The sequence below is a fragment of the Aptenodytes forsteri genome, unplaced genomic scaffold (genome assembly GCF_000699145.1).
Source record: "Aptenodytes forsteri isolate BGI_AS27 unplaced genomic scaffold, ASM69914v1 Scaffold93, whole genome shotgun sequence".
Classification (NCBI taxonomy): Eukaryota; Metazoa; Chordata; class Aves; order Sphenisciformes; family Spheniscidae; genus Aptenodytes; species Aptenodytes forsteri.
The window spans coordinates 7,689,505-7,709,707 of NW_008794665.1; the positions used below are offsets into that span (position 1 = coordinate 7,689,505).

Here is a 20,203-nt window from a genome sequence, read left to right on the forward strand (position 1 = left end):
CGGGCTGGGGCGGCAGGGGGAACGCCAGCTCCAGCCGCCCCGCGCTGCTCCTCCTCGCGTCCCCTTCGCTTCTTGCTTTCCCCTTAGGTTTTTTACTTAAAGCTGAGCCCAGCTCCGATGTAGCGCTCGAACCTGCCCCCGAGCCAGAGGGGGAGAGCGCCGGAGAAGGCGAAGCGGTCGGTCTCCGCTCCCGTTCCGTTGGGGCCGTCACGTGTTGGTGCCAGTTGCTGGCCCGGCCTTGCCAGCTCAAACGAGTCGAGTCGCCGCTCAGGTATTCTCTCCGAGTTGCGAGGCAGGAGCAGTATTTAAAAAAAACCCAAACAAACCCAAAACGAAACTCTGAATATATTATAGTTTGCATTCAAATTATTTCATGCTCCGCTTTTTTCAGCCTGTGTTTGCGTGAGAAGTAGTGGCTGCTCTTGCACTGGAGGGGCGTACACTCAGCAATGCCTGACGGTCCTCGTCGACAAACCAGCCGGACAGGCGTACCTGCTGGAGCATGCTGTGGGTCTCGCCCCGTCGGCTGGCTCTGTGCAAGGCACGTCAGGGAGCTAGCGTGGGCAGCGTGTTCATCACAGCCCGAGGGTGAGGGCTGCTGGGGTTCTGGAGGGACGCACCCGTTCTGCCGTGTTGGCAGACTTCTGTGAATTTTGGTTTTATTGCTGCGGGGAAGTAGAAAGCGCTGCTGCACCGCTGCTGCCCAGTTGCTCGACTTTCAAACTTTTTGTTCTCTTGCTAATCCACACATCTTCAGGTCAGATGGGTAGGCAAGAATCACCAAGGTCAATGTTTTAAATTGTTTAAGGTGGTTCTTAAGACAATGTGTGCGCTATTTATAAACCAGACAGTGTGTAGTAATATTTGGAAAATGTTGGTCCAAGAAAGAAGCTTCTTCTAACTTGCCAAGGGAGCAGATCAAGTGACATTTTACAAGTTATTAAAGTAGAATACAGCAGCTAAAATGAATGTTTAGCTGTCAATCATCTGCAGAATTACAAAGTGGTTAATATTTAAATAGGACTTATTTTCCCAGTGTTTAATCTCAGGCCTTTGGCTTTCAAGTTCATCTTTAACTTGATAGCTTTGGGACAGAAAACCGAATGGTCCTGTCAGTGATTTAAGATTTAGATATTTACTTAATTCACAGAAAGAGCCTGTTGCCCAAGATACCAGGGTAGTTCACAAACTTCACAAAGAGTAACTGAGTACGCAGGCATCCCCAAGTGGAAACTGACAGTGAGGTTGGAGTTCATAAATAGCAGTTCTCCATTTTAATGAATTAATGGGTTTCCTTCTCAGAACTGAAGATTTCTCACATTCCTGGCAAATCTCTAGCAGGAGGAATACAAGGGCTATTTTTTTTGCTAAGGAATTAGTTGTTTATTAACTTGTCTGGTAAAAACACTCCTCTGTACCTTGATACTAGAGCTTGAGGTTTCCACTTGAAGGAGCCATCAAAGAACAACTCTGAAGAAAGTTGTTCTCATTTTGAGGAAGATGCACACTATGCAAAGGTTATAATTCTGCAGGGAAAGTGAACTGATCTGCATATTCTGTTAGACTGAACGTTTTCGGAGAGCAGCTTGTCAAGAGAAACATGTCTGGTATTTGGCAGTAACAGGGGTTGCAGTCTTCTACCACTGTTAAGGACCAAGGATTGTTTTGCTGACCATCTGCCTCTGATTTATCAATCCAAAATTATCTCAAAGCAGAGATGATTGTAACACTGAGTGGGGTCTCCTCTGCACCCTATTAATAAAGCTTCTCCCTTTTAGAACGCTTAAGAAATTGTCTCTCCTCTTTCCTTGCTTTCTCATACCATCAGGAGAAGCTAACCTCCGCTAAAATGTATGGCTGAAAGCCAGGAGTTTATAATTTCTGATTTTGCCATGTGAAAAGCACTTCTGTATGAGAAAAGCATTAATTGACTCCCCAGCACTCTTGTGTTTCTTATTTAGTATTCTTAAGGTCACTGGATAGTAGCGTCTGAGTGAGAGTGTGTTTGAGTCGCAAGGAGGCGGTATGACCTTTTGCTATTTTTCTTCTTTCCTGTCTATGTAGATATGGTAAGAATGAGGTGGCAAAAGGGAGATGTTAATTTTTCTAGGATTTTTTGCCAACTGGTCAGTGATGGTGTAATCGTAAATGGATAATCAGTGAAGCATCTCTTATAAATGTGCTTGGTATTGATTTTTCTTCTGAAGAGTGGAGGGTCTTGCTTTGCCATTGCAAATGATCAGCAACAGATGAAGCGTTAGGAGTGCAAGTCCAAGCTTGGTTTAAATATTTTTTTATGATTCAGTTGTTTTTATGAAATGGCTGGGGGGGAAAAAAAAAAAAAAAAAAAAAAAAAAAAAAAAAAGTGTCCAGCTGCAGACTGACACCTTGTTAAAGCTGTACTGCTGCTGTCCAGAGGCGGTCTGGCATTTCTTTATTTGCTGGATTAGTGAGGCAACTTGGATGTGAATAGCATCATGCTTTTCTTCAGGAGATATCTCTGTATTTTTCATTTCAGCTAGCTTCGTTGGAGTAGGTCTTGTAGGCACAGGAGAATCTTTAGTCTCCAAGTGCAAGGTTACATGTAAAGTGAAAGTTTGCAGAAGGTAAGCTGCTAAGTTGTGTGACTTTAAAAGCAGTCAGTGGAACCATGTTTTAACATTTGTTTTCCACAATTGTTATATTACAACTCTGTTAGTTCAAGAATTCCAAAAATGAAGATAAGCTATTGTTAACTAACAAGCAAAACATAAATTAATGAATAGTGAAGTAACAGATAATGAATAGCTGATTTTTAATAGGCTGTTGCAATGTGAGAAAGTGGCATTATATGTTTGAAATTAATTGAATATCAACCAAAAAGACAACCTAGTAGTGCTGTCTGTAGCTGAGCCAGTGTTTGTACCAAGTGCATAATAAGGAGAGTTTGTGGGCCATTCAGGTCTGTGCAGAGTCCTGGAGTGGTGAACATTTCACTGCTACTCCCAGCTCCACTGTCACCTTCCTGTTGTTGCAGGGATGTGCTCATGGCCTAACAGCAGAGCTGTGTTAACGCTACGTCCCAGGAACACAGGGTTAGCCATCCCTTATGCCACCTCTTCACCGTGCCAGCATTCCAGTTTCAGTCTCCACAGCCCTTTCTCCTTACAAGATCTAAGGATCACAGCTAAGCCACCTGCTCTTTTCAAGACATTCGTTCTTTAGCCATAGCCATAGAATTCAGCTGCCTCCAGGCGCAGGTAGCGTTCTGCAGACAGCTTGGGGGAAAAACGGATTTCTTTTTCCTTTTCCCTCAAGTTGTTTAAGACCTTTATCCCTTCCCCTCTGCCCCAACTGTGTGCAGGTTTTTGTGATTTTTCTAGTAAAGTGTCTAAGTCTTGATTCAATGTTCTTTAGCTCTCTTGCCTAATTCATTGTCTAGTGTATTGTCTGCGCCAACACAAATCAATATGGTTGGTTGTTTTATGATACTGATGTTCAATCTTTTTTTTTAACTTTCAGGTTGCAGCAGCCAGTGGTCACACTGTGGTGTTAGTAGACCAGTCAGATGAAATCCTTAAAAAGTCTACAAAAGGAATTGAAGAGAGTTTGAAGAGAGTGACAAAGAAGAAATTTGCGGATAAGCCTGAGGTTGACATCATCTTCTTTATACCTCTAGGAAAACTTAGGACAATAAAACTACCATACTGAAGTTCTGATACTGTGTACAGTTATGTATTGTAGAGCATGTTAATATACTGGCTTAAGAAGGAAACTTTTTTGAGTGTGCTGAAGAACTTGGATTTTTTTTTTTTTTTTTGATTCAAGGAGGTTGAAAGATGTCTTACCTTATTTTCTTTCTTTTGTAGACTTCAGCCTTGAGATAAAGATTTAAAACAACTTGGTGACCTTTTAAAACAGATGCTAAATGTGAAATGGTGCGAAATTATTCATCCTAACTTAATAGCAAGCTGTCTTTGAGTGCTTACCTGGAAATGCACCAATTTTGTCCAAAAGCCAATAGTAACAAAGTTGTTGTAATACCTTTTTAAGGACTTTTTTTTTTAAGACTTGGGCACAGGATTACTGCAAAGGAAATTAAAGTGCAAGTTTAACTACCCTGAAGTAACTTGAATTAGATGTATAAGATACTTTGCATTTACATTACTGAGTAATACATACAGCAAATCACTGTGAAGCAGTTGATGCATCTAAATTTATATCCTAAGTATCCTAAGGATTATTTGTTGCTATGCCTGTTTCTCTAAATTCCACAGCAGATTCAATTCTTCTTTTGATACATGTTAACATATGTAATATACGCTGGTATTGATGATTACCAGCATGAATGATGCAGCAGACAAAGGAAATGAAAAAGGGCTTCTTTGCATGAGGGAGTACGGAGGAAAAATTATAGTAATACCAGGATAACCAGAGCAATATAATTTCCTGTACATAATTATGGGGTCTTTTAATCCAAAAGAAAATTGTCCACATGATGCTTGTACTTTATATATGAAAGTACATTCTAGCGTGCAGGTATGTTTTTACTTGTACTACATCTCCATTTACCCTTGGTTCAAAGTCTTGCAGTTCTGTTTGATTTCTGTCCTCACAAACTATGTCAGTGATTGGCAGACTTACTGGTCGGAAAACAGAATAATTTTTCCCCACATTTGCACTGAAACTGTAGTGAGTGTAGGCCATTTCATTCCCTGAAGTATTCATGAACAAGCCCATATCTGTTCATAAGAGTGAAACCAGATAATCACTGAATGAAAACAATGCAAAGGTTTGAAACTGGAAAAGTTCTTCTTTATGGAGGGCAAGTCCAGGTTGTCTCAGAAACTACTGGTTGACCAACCAGTTGTTCACTCAGACTCTTATGCTGAAGGTTGGACTGCAGGAAATAGTCTTCCTAAAAGAATGAATTCAAAGATCTCCTCTTTGCTTCAAAGCAGATTTGATTGGCTAGGAAAATTTTGTCAGTGAAAGCATTGTATCTGTATATACTTGGAACTTTCTCACTGATTTGGAAATGTGACAGACTGCCTGAATTTCTGAGGGCTCAAAAACACTTCAGAGCATATAAGGGGATTTTTTGTGTAAAAATAAATCTTTGTACATAGACATTGCAACTTCTTGGAAATGTTTCAGGCTGGTGCTGAGTTCATTGAGAAGACCTTAAAGAACCTCACAACAAGCACAGATGCAGTAGCAGTGGTCCACAGCACGGATCTGGTGATAGAAGCCATTGTGGAGAACCAGGAAATTAAAAATGAACTCTTCAAGAGGCTGGATAAGTTTGCTCCAGAGTACGTGTATTTTTCCTGTTACGTTTTGAAACTTAGACCTTTGTATCTTCTGTTTTTATTCTTACACTGTTAGTTCTGCATTGTCTTAGCTGATTTTTTTCAAAAACAGGAGTTTTTCTCCCTTAGACTAATTCCAGACTGTCATGTGGTATGGAATAGTTGTTGTGCCAGGTGCATATGCTACAAACACTTTCAGGTGTATTCAAGCAGGTTTATTTACTTGTTGCATTGCTTCATTTGATGTGCTTCCAGGTATGTTTAGTCATAAGGTTTGTCCATCTACTCAGCAAGTTCAAATCCAAATGCAAATGCACAACAGTAGAATAAGCTTGTCCTGGTACACATGAGGTATGGTTAACGTACGTGTTCCCATATTTAAACAGGGAATTGGGATGATAAAATATTTGTTTTCAGCGTGCCTAGCATGAAAAAGTTTTAAGAAGTCTCAACCTCTTAGCTGTAAGTCATGATCAGCTCAACAGTGGCTTAAGTGAACTAAGTTTACTTTGTAGTACAAGAGTTTGGAAATAGCTCATTGCTGGTTATTGTGTGTGAGGTAAAAGTGTAAATGATTTCTCAGCATCCACTCACTTCGTTACTTACAGTCCCTGGCACTTTCTTTGAACTATATTTGATAACTGTTGGAAGTTAATGTTGAATTATATCCGAACTCAAAAATGCTGTTAAGCGAGCGCACGGTCTCAGAAGCTTGATTCTTGTAATGGATGACTCAGGATCATAAGACCTTGACTGCTTGCAGGTTGGGGTTTTAACTATTACAGCTAAATCTGGGAGTATTGGCTAAGAGGTATTCTAGACTGTCTAACTAAAGAACTAGGCAAGCTGCGGCTTGAATATAATGTCAAGGGAGAAAAGGTGTTACTGTTAGTTGACTTCAGCCTAGGGAGATTTTCAGGCTGTCTCATATGGTTGGTAATCGAAATTACCTGGTACTTTGAAAACAATAAATGACCACAAACAGCAGTGCACTGAGCACAGGCTAACTTGCTGTTACCCTTAGTCTGACAGACAAAAGTAAGTTGGTGCCTTCGGCAATTATCAGGATACCTGGTCATGATTAGATTCTGCTTATTTTGTGAAAATAGACCATTGGTTGCCTGAGTCTTTGTTCATATTCAGCAGAGAAAGCTAATGAGCAAATTAGAGCGTACTAAACGGCAAACTGTCTAGAACCAGTCAGCAAGGAAAAGCGGGCACGGGGACTTGGACCCTCATTTAATAGTATGTATATCTGGAACACCTGAGGCTATTTTTCGTAAGGCTGAGCTGTTTATAAGCATAGCTGACTTAAAACATCAAATTTTATGTTAGAGTGTTAAAAGATATTGGGAGTTGTTCAGATACGCTCCTTCTTGTGGCAAAAGGCATGATTTTGCAGGGTTGGGAAAAATGACATAAGACAAGAAGCCTTCTTTTTTAAGAGAAATGATGATAAACATACAGATAGCTTACATGTAGGATAAAGAAAAGGGAAGTGAATGGTGAAGAATATGGGTTGCAGTGTAGAAAGTCTAGACGAAAAGAAAGAAAAGCTAGTAAAATAGTGAAACTTATAGTAGCCAAGTGTTTAAAATATTAGCTATTAGATACAAATGGTAATTTGTAATTATGTGAGGAATATAGAGTTGCAGATTGTGTGAGTAGCATGGGGAAAGGCAGAAATGTCTAGTGAGTGTTTTTCTGTGCGTAGAAGGAAGCAGTAGGCTTTATTCATCCTGCATGGCACTGCGGTGGAATGGAGAGCGCTCTCTGTCAGTGCAGGCATCCTACAGCCTTCGCTAAGATTCAACGTTTCAAAATTTCTAAAACTAGTGTGTGGACTAATTGTTGCGTCAGCTTAATGGGGGTGGTGGACTTGTGGTTGGTTGGTAACGAAGACAAGATTTGTTTAAAGATAGCTTTCAGTCTCAGGAGAAGCTTTGCTTCTGTGCGGCCCTGGGTGTTAATGGCACTGTGAAGCGTATGTTATAGGCAGAGATGATGAAAGACCAGGCTTCTGAGGAGGGAGGACTTGTCTTAATTCAAATCTCGGGACTTACTGCGGGGGTAGCTGGTCGAAACGTAAGGGGCTGTGTATTACAGTTGCTCAGACCAGATGATGAATTATGCCTTTGGAACATAAGCTGTGTGAAACCTTGCATTTTTTTTCTTCTGTACTGTATCCTGTGTCTCATGTGTTTCCTCAGCTGCAACAGCTACATGTTCGTCTCCCATTTTTGCGCTATGATGACCTCTCCAATGAAGATAAGTCTGGGGACAGCACAAAACCAAAGCGTTGCATTAAACAAAACAAAACACAATTAACTTGCTTCCTCTTCCTTTTTCTCTATAAAATAACTATAATTTCTGTGAAAGTGGATCTATAAATGGAGGGGGGTGGGAAAGCTATTCTTTATTGAGAGAAGTTTTATTTGGGGGTGGGGCGTGAATTTCTCTTAAGTTTTCAGAGAAAATGTAATGAGCTGGGAGAGTTTGGCAACCCCAGAGAGCATTGGGAACTCAGGGTATTCCTCATCTGGGTAACTGTCCAGGTGAAATGGTGACTGCTGTTTCTTGGATGCCATCAGTCTGAGCGCATATTGTTGTATGTTCTTAGAGCTTTGCAAAATTGCTTGTGCATGTTATATTCCTCTCAGTGTTATACTCATCCTCCTAATATGGTAATTGTTGTTGTGTTACATGGTCGTCATCTTCAGAGCAGGTGATAAAGCATTGCTACCCACTCTTCAGTTCTGTTTTCCTTTTCTTGAATTGAGTCAGTCTCATGTTTCCATTTTGAAAAGGTTGGGCTAGGGTTTTTGTAGAATATCCCCACGTTCTTTGTGGCTTTTAGGCCTTTAAACACTGCAGCACTTTTCCAAACAGGATCGTAATGAACATGACAAAAGAATTTTTGGGTATCCACTTTAAGAGCTCTTGCCTGCTTCCTTTTTGTTTATTTCTGGGTGGTGAGAATGCCCGTCAACATCTCTTGGTCTAGGATTTATCTTTAGGTGTGGAAATGCAGCTAGGAACTGGCTAGTGGTTTTCAACTGTTCGCTGTGTTAGAATCGGTGTGTTAGAAAAGGGTTACAAAAGAAGTGCTGTTCAGTGTTCACTGTGTAACGGAGCTGGACTGTAAGAGTCAGTTTTATTGAAATGGTATGTTTCTCTTGTGTTGGACTCTGTTTTTAATGTGTTCCCAAGACCCACTAGATGGCACCAAGAGAAAGCACATTGGTGCCTGGAAAAGCATCACTAGGGCTTCACTACTACTGTTGCTTTCAAAAGGCTTCCAACTCTGCTGTCACCTGAAGCATGGGTTGTGTAATTCTAAGTCACAGAGGCACGTAAATTCTATTTTAAACTCAATTTAAATCAATTGGTTGGTCAGAGCAGAAAGCGTAAATAACATGCCCTTGTACACAATACAAATTTAATGCTTTTTTTCCCAAGGCTTTATGTTGTGTGAGGCTGCAGTATTCACCTGCAGAAGTGATGCTGAGGTAAAATCTCTTACTTTAAGTGAACCCAGATATGAACCTAGCAATGATTACATCTCACAAATCAATGTGCTTAATTTTTGTATGAATATTTGAATTCTTTGTATACAGTGGCAGATTTTCAGTGAAGATAAATGTCTTTTGGATGCATTGACTTTGCAAGGTCAAAACTATGAAATGTAGAATACTCTTTTTAGGACCCCACCTCAGAACAATATAAGGCCCACTTCATGGTGGGGAAATAACAAAAGAATATTTGTAAGAAGTGTAAACAGGAATTTTCAGGAGGGCTGTTGAGGTTCTGAGATATTTCTGGGAAAAAAACCCAACCCAAACCATTTACTAATTGCAATTAGTAAATCTGGTTTATGTCTGGAAAAGGACTTCACGTATGTCTTAAAAGTCTTGTGATTTTGTGTGTCCTTTGCAGTCCTATGCATGGCGGTTTTTATCTTTTCTCTGTTTTTTTCCATCAGCTCTTTGCTCTGGTGGTAGGTTTGGTCATCATGTCTACCATTGATCATTATTAAAAAAAAATAGATTCCAAATTTTTCTTAAGGCTCCAAAGTGCATTTTTGACATGGCAAATTATTTGGTGTCCATAGATGTGTAAATGATTAACAGTAAAAAATACCATTAGGTTTCCAGGATTCCTGGATACCTGGAATAGATTTGGAGAGTTAACAAAAATTTTCTACTTACAGAGTTTTTTTCCATCACCTAATACAAATATTCAACATACTTACTTGGGAGTCAGAAACTCACACAGCCCTTCCAGTGGTTATTTCATCATTGCTGTACTTACACCTCAGCAAAAGGACCGCGATAACCTGTAGGGATATTTCTGAGAATTCTGTGGACGGTTAGCCAATGGATGTCTATTTATGTTTAGTGCACCAGTCTCCTACTGTCAGGAAAATAGCTGTCATTTATGCAATCCATATGTTTCTTTTTTCCAGGCATACGATATTTGCAAGCAACACTTCATCCTTGCAAATCACGCAGTTGGCTAACTCAACCACCAGGCAGGACCGATTTGGTGGTCTCCATTTCTTCAATCCTGTTCCTATGATGAAGCTTGTGGAGGTAAGTGTTTTATAGCATCATCATAATAATCACTGTAGCACAGCAATGCAGTTGTCATTGCTAAGAATTCAGTTAGATGAAAGAGTAGATCTCAGTTTGCAGCTCTTCTGATATGGAATAAGCTACCTCTAGTGATAAGAGGGTCGTGCAGTCTCTTGTTGAGGGGCAGATTGAACAGACAGAGGTCACTCCCTCAGTCTCGAGGCTCCGAAGTTCTCCACTGAACTGCTGACAGGTGCCGTTTATAGTGATCATTTCAGGCACGCAGGCAAGCTGATTAATAAGAACTACTGACAGCTTAAACAAAATCATCTGATGACTGGCAGAGGAATTTGGTTGTTACCAGTGTAGAAATCGATAGAAAATGATGTGCAGATGAAATCTTACTGCCTTGTGGCTTTTGAAACAAAGTCAATCATGCTTGTTTCAATGTTCCAGACGATTTGTCTGGACGTATTACAATATTTCCCAACCTTTAAGGAAGTGTAAAAAGAAGGTTTTACATAACTCTTCAAATGTCTTTTCTAAACATATTCTCTTTGGCTACATCATATAATTTCTAATAATACTGCAATGCAGAGCAGAATAAGAAATAATCCCATATTAGAGTTTATCTGAGCCTCCAAAGTAAAGATCACAGTGCAGAAAAAATGACAGGTGTCTCTTCTTCTGCTTTTTCTTACCTTCCCTGTTATGGCTGACCTTGATCAGCTAGAACTTATAAAGTCTTGAGTAAGTGAAAATAAACTTTGCATTTTGGCCACTCTGCCCCAAAGTTTAATGTACTTCGTGCCCCTAAATGCTGTAAATCTTTTTCCCCTGTCCCATGAGTGATGAGTTCTAGTATTGCTTTGGTGACAAGTACTTGAAATATGTTCTGCCTGCCTTTTGAACTCCTGAGATTCACTTTATTGTATTTTTTTGCTTGTTTCCAATTAAAATACATATTACGCAGTTGCTTGCTCTGTATCTTTGAATGTATCTTTCTCTTCCTCCCCCTTTTGAAATGTTTGAACCTTTTGGCTCAGAGTATGATTGTCTGACGAGGGCTCAGACACTTGCAAATTCTCTCTCACTAACTTCTGCACCCCTGGGGAAATGTTGTAAGAAGGAAAGGAAGAAATTTTGTAGTGTTGTGAGAGAACAGAAATCTTTAGCATAATTCCTTAGGCTAACATAGGCTTTATTGATTTCTGTGCTAAGAACTACTTGTTGCAGTAATTTATTTCTATGGATGAAATGTTCTATGCCTTGTCTCAAGCCTAAAACAAATTATAGTCTTTAGAAATCTAAACTAAGCCACTGTGAAGTTTGAAAAATACAGAAGATATCTATCATCATTTGTAAAAATTAAAACAGAGCAATCTCCGTATGACTGCTGTGGTCAATCTTTATAATTTGTGGGGTTTTTTCACCTGACTTATGAATGTCCTAGCCCAGAGTCACTCCAGCTGATTAGTATTTGGAGAACTTTAAAACACAGAACTGTGCTTTTAATGACTTGATCTTGAAAGGCACCAATGTTAGTAAATAAATACACTTTTTAAGGCTTTGCTTTTGTTTCAGATCTACTGCTGTAAATCAGGATTGGCATTGACAAACACTGTAAAACAACATTTTCTATGTAAAACAGATGTTTCCGTTTGAAATAGTTGGGGGAAAATGAAGAGAATTGCCCAAACTATAAAAGATATTACTGAAATAGCCAGTCATCTGTCATGGAAGCTGTCCTTCATGGGTCACAAGTCTGCAGTGCCTTTGAGTCTTATCTGCTGTTTTCATAGATCGTTGATCTCATGCTCAGAAGCGCATAGCTTTGAGGGCATTTCTTTCTCTAATAATCCAAAAGACTAGTGCTAATGTTTTGAAATCTTAAGTGTATATTAAAAATTAATTCTTGAAACTGTTGCAGTCTTATGTAAGTATCTCAGATATTTTTATCTAATGTCAAAGTAAAAGAACACTATTTTTTCTGCTGAGAAACAAGCCTTTTCCTCAGTCCTAACAGTGTTTTTTTTGTATTGTCCTTATGTCGCCATTAGGATGGGGGGGAAATATCTGTGTGACTTAATTGTACGAACAAGGAGGTCAGCCTTAACTGCTTATATATAGCATTTTTCAGTTACTGCACATGGAGGTCAGTTTCAACACATCAGTGTCACCATCTGATGGTCAGTCACCATCAGTTCAGCTTCTGCAAGTCTTTTTTTTTTTTTCTCCTCTCCCCTCTCTCCCCTTTTTCCTTTTTTTTTTTGGGGGGGGGGGGGGTCTCTAATAAATTACTTACTTCACTGGAGTTTGGATGCATTATAGAAAGTACTACATGTGATAAAAGACTCAGTTCTGAAGAAAATCAATATGGAAACATACTACTCAAAAGCTAAGAGGCTGTCACATATTCGAAAGATAGATTTTAAATTTTATTTAGAATTAAGTGTCTGTGTTGTGTTTACGTTGGGCACAGGGTAGATGTTACAACCGTCTATATCAGGAAACATGTCTGTTAATATGGTTTCCTAGATTGATGCCATTGTGTTTCCTAAGGCAACAGAGGCTATGTAGCTTTTAAAGTTGTCCTGTTATACTATAATCTCTAAGTGGGATTCCAAAGGATGGTCCCTTTTACCATCCATACTGGCTGAGTAGGAAAGTATCTTAAAGAAACACATAATTTCAAACTGTGCAAAATGCTGTATCTATCTTTAAAATAGATTTCTGTGTCTGTTACATATCCACTGAAACTGGTTTTTGCAAAACAAACGTTTTGTGAATGTTTGGAATAGTGTTCTGGATTACAGTTTAATCATTGCTGTATTGGGAAATGAGAAAGATTCTGCTCATAAATGTTCTTACGCTCTCCCCACCTTCCCTCTGCCCAGGTCATCAAGACTCCAATGACCAGCCAAAAGACTTTTGAATCACTTGTGGATTTCAGTAAAGCAGTAGGAAAGAGTCCCGTCAGTTGTAAGGTGAGTACATTTTGGTTGTATAGGGTTCAGAAGGACTATTCTTGAAAACTGTTAATTTTAAGGTGGTAGGTTTTAGTAGATGTAAGAGCACTTCAAGAATCTCCAGGCTGCTTTTTGTCCAGTTTCTCTTCCCTATTAAAAGCATTTTGACAAAGAAAATGCCCACATTTACCATAAATTCCTCAAAGCAGAGTGACTTTAGACATCTTGTGAGAAGCAGCAAAACTCACAAGTATCAGGGTTTACAGGTTTTGGTTTTTCTTTTTCAGTCGTGCAGAAGCCTGGACTGGAGAGCTTAAGCAGGAGCTCATCTTTAGCCATGCTAGAGACAAGTCTGCTACCTCTTGTACTGTGAGGCAGTTAGATGGATCCTCCATGGTGTGCGCTCATTGCAAGTTTTTCTTAAGACTGTAGTAACTAGACCCATATCAATCTTCGTTGCTTTGCAACTTTGGTTTTTTTCTCTAGAGGAACACCCTACTTCCTAAGCACACTTCTTCCGAGTCCATTAAGTTATGGTCTGGGTAGCTTTATACAAGCTATTGCCTTGAGTTTCACAGCCCCCAGGAGACATTTGGTCATAAAAAGAAGGGCCTGCAATTCGGTAGTTACCAGTAATTCAGTGTCTGGATGCTGGACTCTAATTGTGGCTGTACTGCTAAATTGCTCTGTGGCCTTAGTTGACTTTTTTCCTGTTTCTGTCACAGTTTTGCAGTATGTAATGTGCAGAATATGTGATGAATTATTGTTTATAAATTAGCTTGGGTAGAGGGTAATGCAGTCTCCATATCTGAACCTTTTTTTTCTTTTTTTTCTTTTTTTTTAAAATTCCTGTTTGTAGAAGGAAAGTTGCTTGGAATTCTCTGGATTAAATATTGAGATAAAATGGAATGAACAATAAACATCTGAAACAGTAGTAGTAGACAAAATATATTTGCAAAGCTCTTTCTCTTTTCTTTGTATTTTTTATTTTGATTAAAGCTTGTGTAAAAGCAGTTTTGTATCAGTTTGTTATCTTCTGACAGCATGTATCTTATCTTCTCATTGGTAGCATTGGTGTTTGCTATTGAAGTTATCCTAACTTTCAAAAGCATGGTTTACCAGTGAGCAATGGAGGACGAGTACGCTATTTATCCAGGAGTGTTTCTAGTAGTGAACACACAAAAAAAACCTGTTAGGGAAGATGTGCTCTTCTTATATCCTTCAGGAAATTGTATCAGCAGAATTTTGCTAAAGAAAAGGCATTTGCCAGCTGACCACATTAAATTGTTTTAAGATTAATTGAGTTGGGCTTGTAGTAGTCTTATTGTTCTCAGTCACGATGAATGTTTATGTGCCATTCCTTGTTTGTGAAATTCATCTTTTGTGTTTTAATACTGAGCAGATAAATTTGATGAAAAATACAGTTTAGAAAGTACCAGAAGTTGATGATTCAATAAGTGTCTTCATCCACTTGTTTAATTTGTCATGTAGCATTTGAGTGTAGTACTGGTAAAGAATGTTTATTTAGAATCCCTTTTTTTGTTTTCATAGGATACTCCAGGGTTTATTGTAAACCGTCTCTTGGTGCCATATATGATGGAAGCTGTTCGACTTTTTGAGAGAGGTACTTGTTGGGATATTGACTTCAGGGAATGTTGACATATAACACTGCTAAAAGTTACATACCTTCAGAAAAGCCTTGGGATTCCCTCAAAACTTTCAGACCTTAAAGGCTGGAAGTGAATAATGAACATCAAATACGAGCCAATATGTGTAGTTGGAAAGACCTTGTCTTCACTTTGAAATGTCAGTGTATGCAGAGTCAGAAAGTACTTGTTACTTGTGTGGGAAATTTCGGGTGATGGAAAATGTTTCTGGTTTGGAGATGACAAAGTGAGTGTAGTGCCACTGTAAAAATATCCTCTGCCAACTGATCAGGAACTTCCCTCTCTCCATCCCAAGAGACATTAATGAAAGTGGTTGAAAAATCACATAGTGGGACCATTAGCAAAGTTCTCGTGAGTTCGCTTATGTTGGGCTTGTGAAATAAAACACCAATTTTCAGGTGAGGTAAGTAGTGTAATACTCAGTGTCACACTATGGTACTGGCATACAAGTGATTTGGGCTCAACTATTGCCCTACAAAACTTCCTGTTCCCTTCCTTCTATGTCCTTTTTCAGACATAGGTTCTTTAGGAACTGGTCTCTTTTACGTTAATACTGAGGGTAGGTAGAAATAATCACGCATCTGCAAAGAACGACTAATTTTTTCAAAGCATTGATAATTGTTTTGAAAAGGAAGCAAGCCAATAATCTAGTCGATAAAGAGGAAATTATGGAGTATAATTGCTTTTATTTCAAGCTTCTATGTCCTTTTTTAGACATAGGTTCTTTAGGAACTGGTCTCTTTTACGTTAATACTGAGGGTAGGTAGAAATAATCACGCATCTGCAAAGAACGACTAATTTTTTCAAAGCATTGATAATTGTTTTGAAAAGGAAGCAAGCCAATAATCTAGTCGATAAAGAGGAAATTATGGAGTATAATTGCTTTTATTTCAAGTGCTCTGCTTGTAGCTGCGTGCTACTGAGAATGTAATTTGAAACATTTTGGTTTTGAAATCACTGCTTTTTTACAGATGAAAGCACTCCATTATCAGGATTCCACCAAATATGCTTTAAATATTGAAAATCTCTTTTATAGCACATGGAAGGGATGGTTTGATCTCCAGAAAAAAATATAAGCCAACACTACTTGTTTATCCATCAACAGATGTACCTAATTACATCTCAAAGGGAGAAAAGAGCAAATTTAGTGACTTGAAAGGCAAAGGCATGGATGCGAGGTAGCATTATTCTCTTAGAAAAAGTCACAATTTTAAATTAAGTGTATGGGTGTTCCGGTGTGGGTAAAAGAGGTGCCTGTAAGTGGCATGTATCATTATGCATATTTCAGGAGACAATAGAACTTTTAATTAAATGTAGAAGAAAACAGTCACTGAGATTGTATGTTAAAATTGACTGTTCTCTGCCTAAGCAAAACAATATTTTGATTTAATCTTTATTCTGTTTGTATTTTGTTCAACAGTATGATATTTCCAAACTTGTTAAAGTTCATTTATGAATTTTTAACTCTAACGAAATCTATTTAAAAAGCTGGTTAATGTTTTGAAAAGCCTGATGGCTGTCTTCTAATTCATAATTTCCATTGAATCAGGTAAAATTTTTGTCATATCCTTTGCATTAATTCTCGGAGTAGACACTTGAGCCAGATTGTCATCCACATTAGTATGAAATTTGGATCTCTTTCCTGGCAACTGCAAGTACTGAAATACCATTTTATTGGGTCAGTCCTTGAGTCTTTATTTATACAAAATCTCCTTGGGTTAAATGTGCGCTTTTGCATAGGCAAAATACCTTTAGTGTATTAACAGTGATTTAAACAGCGGGCATATTATAAATATTAATGTATGGTGGGCTGTACTGCCCTATGCTTAATGGAAAACTAAAAAAGCAGTCAGTCGAGTTTCTATGGAAGTCTGCTTTATAGTAGGAGACTAATAAGAACTAGGGGTACAACCCCTGTTTGCCTTTTTACTATTTTTAGTTGTATTGTAACGCAACTATGTGCTGTCAGGTGGCCAAGTCCCAAGTTTGACAAGAAAGTGGGACAAATCTGTTGATAGAAGAAGTATGTACATCTGCATCAACTTCAAATGAGTTGAGGATTTACATATGTTTGAATTTGGGGAACTGAAATTATGTTAGAATTAAGTAAGGCTAATTTTCTCAGTTTCTCAGAAATAAAACGTGGTTTTAAAAAAAAATAGATTGTCAGCTTTAAAGGGTAAAAGGAGATATATAAAAATGATTCCTTCATACAGAACTTTCACTGAAGTTGTTGCCTTTACAAGAGATTTTGAAGATTTATTTGTAAGATTCTCTGATCTTAGGTGTATAAATTGCATAGGCTATGTCTGTCAAGCTTTCGGACACCCTGAAAGCCTGTACGCATCGAGCATGGAAGTTATTTAACAAGTACCTCTGGGGTTTGTTAAACTTCGTCCTTTTTATAGGATCTGCAAAGAAGTGCACTGCCTTTATCAAAATATGTATTAGTAGTGTTAAGCAGTAGAGGTGCATCTGCTTTCATGACAGGATAAAATATGCATTCCCAGCAAAAGAATGAGGTGAATATTAACTGTGACAATGTAGCAATGCAGGATTTGTATTTTTATAGGCAGAGACTGAAGTAGAAGTAACAGATTTCTGATAATTTTGATTATTTTTTAAATAATTTTGGAATTCACAAATTTAAGTGCAGATACATCGTCTCTTCAGGTCACTCCTATCATCTCTGGTGCTGATGGATATCCTCCGGTGAAAGTTGCTGTAACTAAGCATGTTACTCAGCTGCTACTGCTTCCCCCCTGCCATGCCTGCCTTGTCCATCAGCTGAATATCACTTGCCTTCTGGCTGTTGTAGAGTAAGGGTAGCTCTGTCCTGTGCATCATTCAAAAGCTGCTGCTGATCTCATGAAGCTGAAACTGAGGTCTTTCCTTACCTACACTCTTCAGCTGCCTCTAAAAAGTTCTTGATTCTTCACAGCAACCAATTCTTCCTCTAGTCTAGTCTTTCTGATAGGTTGAGCACAGTAGCTGTGGCTCCATCAATAGCACAGTGATCTATACTGAAATGCAAGAGGAAGCTAGAAAAATGGAAAGCAGGCCTGCAGGGCTTTTTTTTTTTTTTTTTTTTTTTTTGTGAGGGATTCGGCTTTATACTCCAGCATGTGTATGCTGACTCCAGTTTTTGTGGTTCTGAAATGTGCAGCGATTTCTGAAGAGCTGCACAAGGGTGAAATAACACCCTGTTAATTATTTATAAGTGGTGCCAAGTAGATGCGGAATCTTCTCTGTTCATCAAACTGTCAATCTTTTCTCTAGGAGATGCATCAAAGGAAGATATTGATGTTGCTATGAAGCTTGGGGCTGGCTATCCCATGGGTCCATTTGAACTGCTGGACTATGTTGGGTTGGATACCAGTAAATACATTATAGATGGTACTGCATGCTTATTTTCTTCTATTTTTCCCCTTTTTAGCCAAATTGTAGATGAATGTTCTAATGAAAATCTGACTCTTAATTAGTTTAAACTGAATGTTTATGGCATAGCCTTTTAACTGTTGAGGAGAAAGGAATGAGAATTCAGATCAGAATGCTGTATGAGTACCCTATGAACAGTGGTGGGTTTGCTGACTTCATCAAGTTCCAGTGGAAAATAATAATAATATTAGTGGAATTTTATACAACTAAAAAGAGCCAGTGGGAAGAGACACATGTACTGAAGGTAAGAAACTCTGATGAAAAGCAACAAATGTTGAGACTCCCTATCCTATTTCTGCCAGCCATGTTTTCATTCTCAATTAATAGGAAACCCAGTAAATACCTTAAAAGATGCAAGTATACCATCTCCCTTTCACTTCAGTTGACAAGTGGATGAATGTCAGTACAATAACAAAAAAAGGCATAACTGGTGATGGCCTGTTGATGGCTGTTGTATTATTTTGAATGAGCAGCTTAAATAGTCTCGAAGGCAGAATGTCACTTTCAAAACAGCATCTTCAGTGAAACCATTTTTGCTTTTAGCCAGGACTGTGGAGTAGTGTTATATTGTTCTAACTGACCATGTCTTTCGCAGGTGTAAGTTCAACTTGGAATTTCTTTCCACTTGAATTTCTTTTCAGCATAGCCTTTGTTTTATTTCCTTGTACTTAACTATATTTTAAAAGTTCTCAATTTTTTTTAAAGTATTAAAAATCCTCAGTCATGGAGATTATAAGGTGTTCAGAGTAGACTATGCCTAAAGACTAGTTGCTAGATTTGCTCATAATCATCAATACTGATCTGTGCTTTATGAAGCTGTGTATTGAAGGGTCTCAGAGAGTCTAGAATAAGTTCCAAACCTCCTCCAGTTTTCTGACCTCTTAATATTTTTCTAAGGAGATGCAGATCTCTATTATCTTTGCATATAAACAGAACTGTTACTAATTCATCCGCTTCTTTTCTTCCACCAGGATGGCATTCATTAGAGCCCAACAATCCTCTTTTTGCACCCAGCCCACTCCTGGATAAACTGGTAGAAGAGGAGAAGCTGGGTAAGAAGACTGGAGAAGGATTTTACAAATACAAATGAACTCCAGACCTCGAGAGGCGTTAAACTATCTGTGTATGCTATTCAGCATTGCCATATTACAGGTGAATCCTTCCCAAGGATGGCACAAGCTGCATTTAGAACATAACCCACCTCTGAACTGAGTGATTGCACTAGTTAACTATTTCTCTGCTGAAAGCTTGATTTGGTAGATTATTTTTTTCTTGTAATTCTGAAAAGCTTTGTAAGTACAGTGCCTTCATGCAGGTGTTGATTTTTCAGGTGCAGGACAGAATGACAAGTGACTTTATGTATTTGAAACATTATTATATTAATGGGAGAAATCCTAAAAATAACCGCAGTTTCTTAAAAATAAAATTTTCAACAATTCTGTATTGAATGTCATGGCTTGCACTTGATGTACTTGGTTGTAGTCCACTGGGTGGCAGTCTCTTTTCACTCTGGCAAATGTAGCGACGGAAAGGCAGTAAGCTGTTTTGTTAGGATTTTTCTTAAATGCAGCGCTAATCTGTAGGTGTAAATTACAGTGCCTTGAACAATAATTTTTATAATGTCATATTGTTTAAAAATAAAAATCCTGCAATGGCAGGCTGTCACCTGGACAGAAGGTTCCCAATACATCATTTAAAAGCAGAACTCATGACTTTTGTTGGGCTTTCCTGGCATTTTCAATTACCGGTTGAGGGCCGCCTTTTGCTAGGTGCTGTGGAAACATAATGAAGAGGTGGTTTCTATTCTGAAGGGCCTAATACATAGATTTGTTTTTTATAAACTAAGCTAGGAAGCTGGCGAAAGCTTCCGTATGCTTTCTGGAGTCCTGTAAATTGGCTTTATTTACTGACTATTCATTTTAAGTGTCATTTTTACACACTACACTACTACTGTAGTTGAGTACTTTGGGGGATTGAAACTGGAGTCTGTGCTGTGTAAACAAATAGGTGTGTCTGGCTGTGTGAGGCACCTTCTGTTTTGCAACTTTATTTCCTTGGAGCTTAGCAGAGCCTGGATGCGTTCATGGCAGGAGTGCTGCAAATCCTGCCTTTTCTCCAGATACTGCAGAGCAAGTGGGCACGAGGGTTGGAGTTCCAGTTCAACTGAGTAGTAGCCTTCTTCTACTTAGTGTATTTTGGATCTGAAAACTGAGTGCTTATATATTTTTTTTTTTTTAATTAAAGAAATTATGAATAATTATTTA

At 38.5% G+C, this 20,203-nt stretch overlaps 1 protein-coding gene across 1 annotated transcript in view; it reads left to right on the forward strand.

Moving 5' to 3' along the window:
- Positions 1-19,608, forward strand: part of HADH (hydroxyacyl-CoA dehydrogenase) — a 21,501-nt gene extending 1,893 nt beyond the window's left edge. Inside the window, exons 2-11 of the mRNA XM_019470556.1 lie at positions 88-271; positions 2,065-2,069; positions 2,519-2,595; positions 3,502-3,630; positions 5,137-5,294; positions 9,757-9,883; positions 12,763-12,852; positions 14,386-14,458; positions 17,781-17,897; positions 18,911-19,608. Coding sequence (XP_019326101.1) covers positions 88-271; positions 2,065-2,069; positions 2,519-2,595; positions 3,502-3,630; positions 5,137-5,294; positions 9,757-9,883; positions 12,763-12,852; positions 14,386-14,458; positions 17,781-17,897; positions 18,911-19,029 — 1,079 coding nt within the window. The 3' untranslated portion in view covers positions 19,030-19,608. The remainder of the gene's footprint in view (positions 1-87; positions 272-2,064; positions 2,070-2,518; positions 2,596-3,501; positions 3,631-5,136; positions 5,295-9,756; positions 9,884-12,762; positions 12,853-14,385; positions 14,459-17,780; positions 17,898-18,910) is intronic.
- The last annotated feature ends 595 nt before the right edge of the window (positions 19,609-20,203 follow it).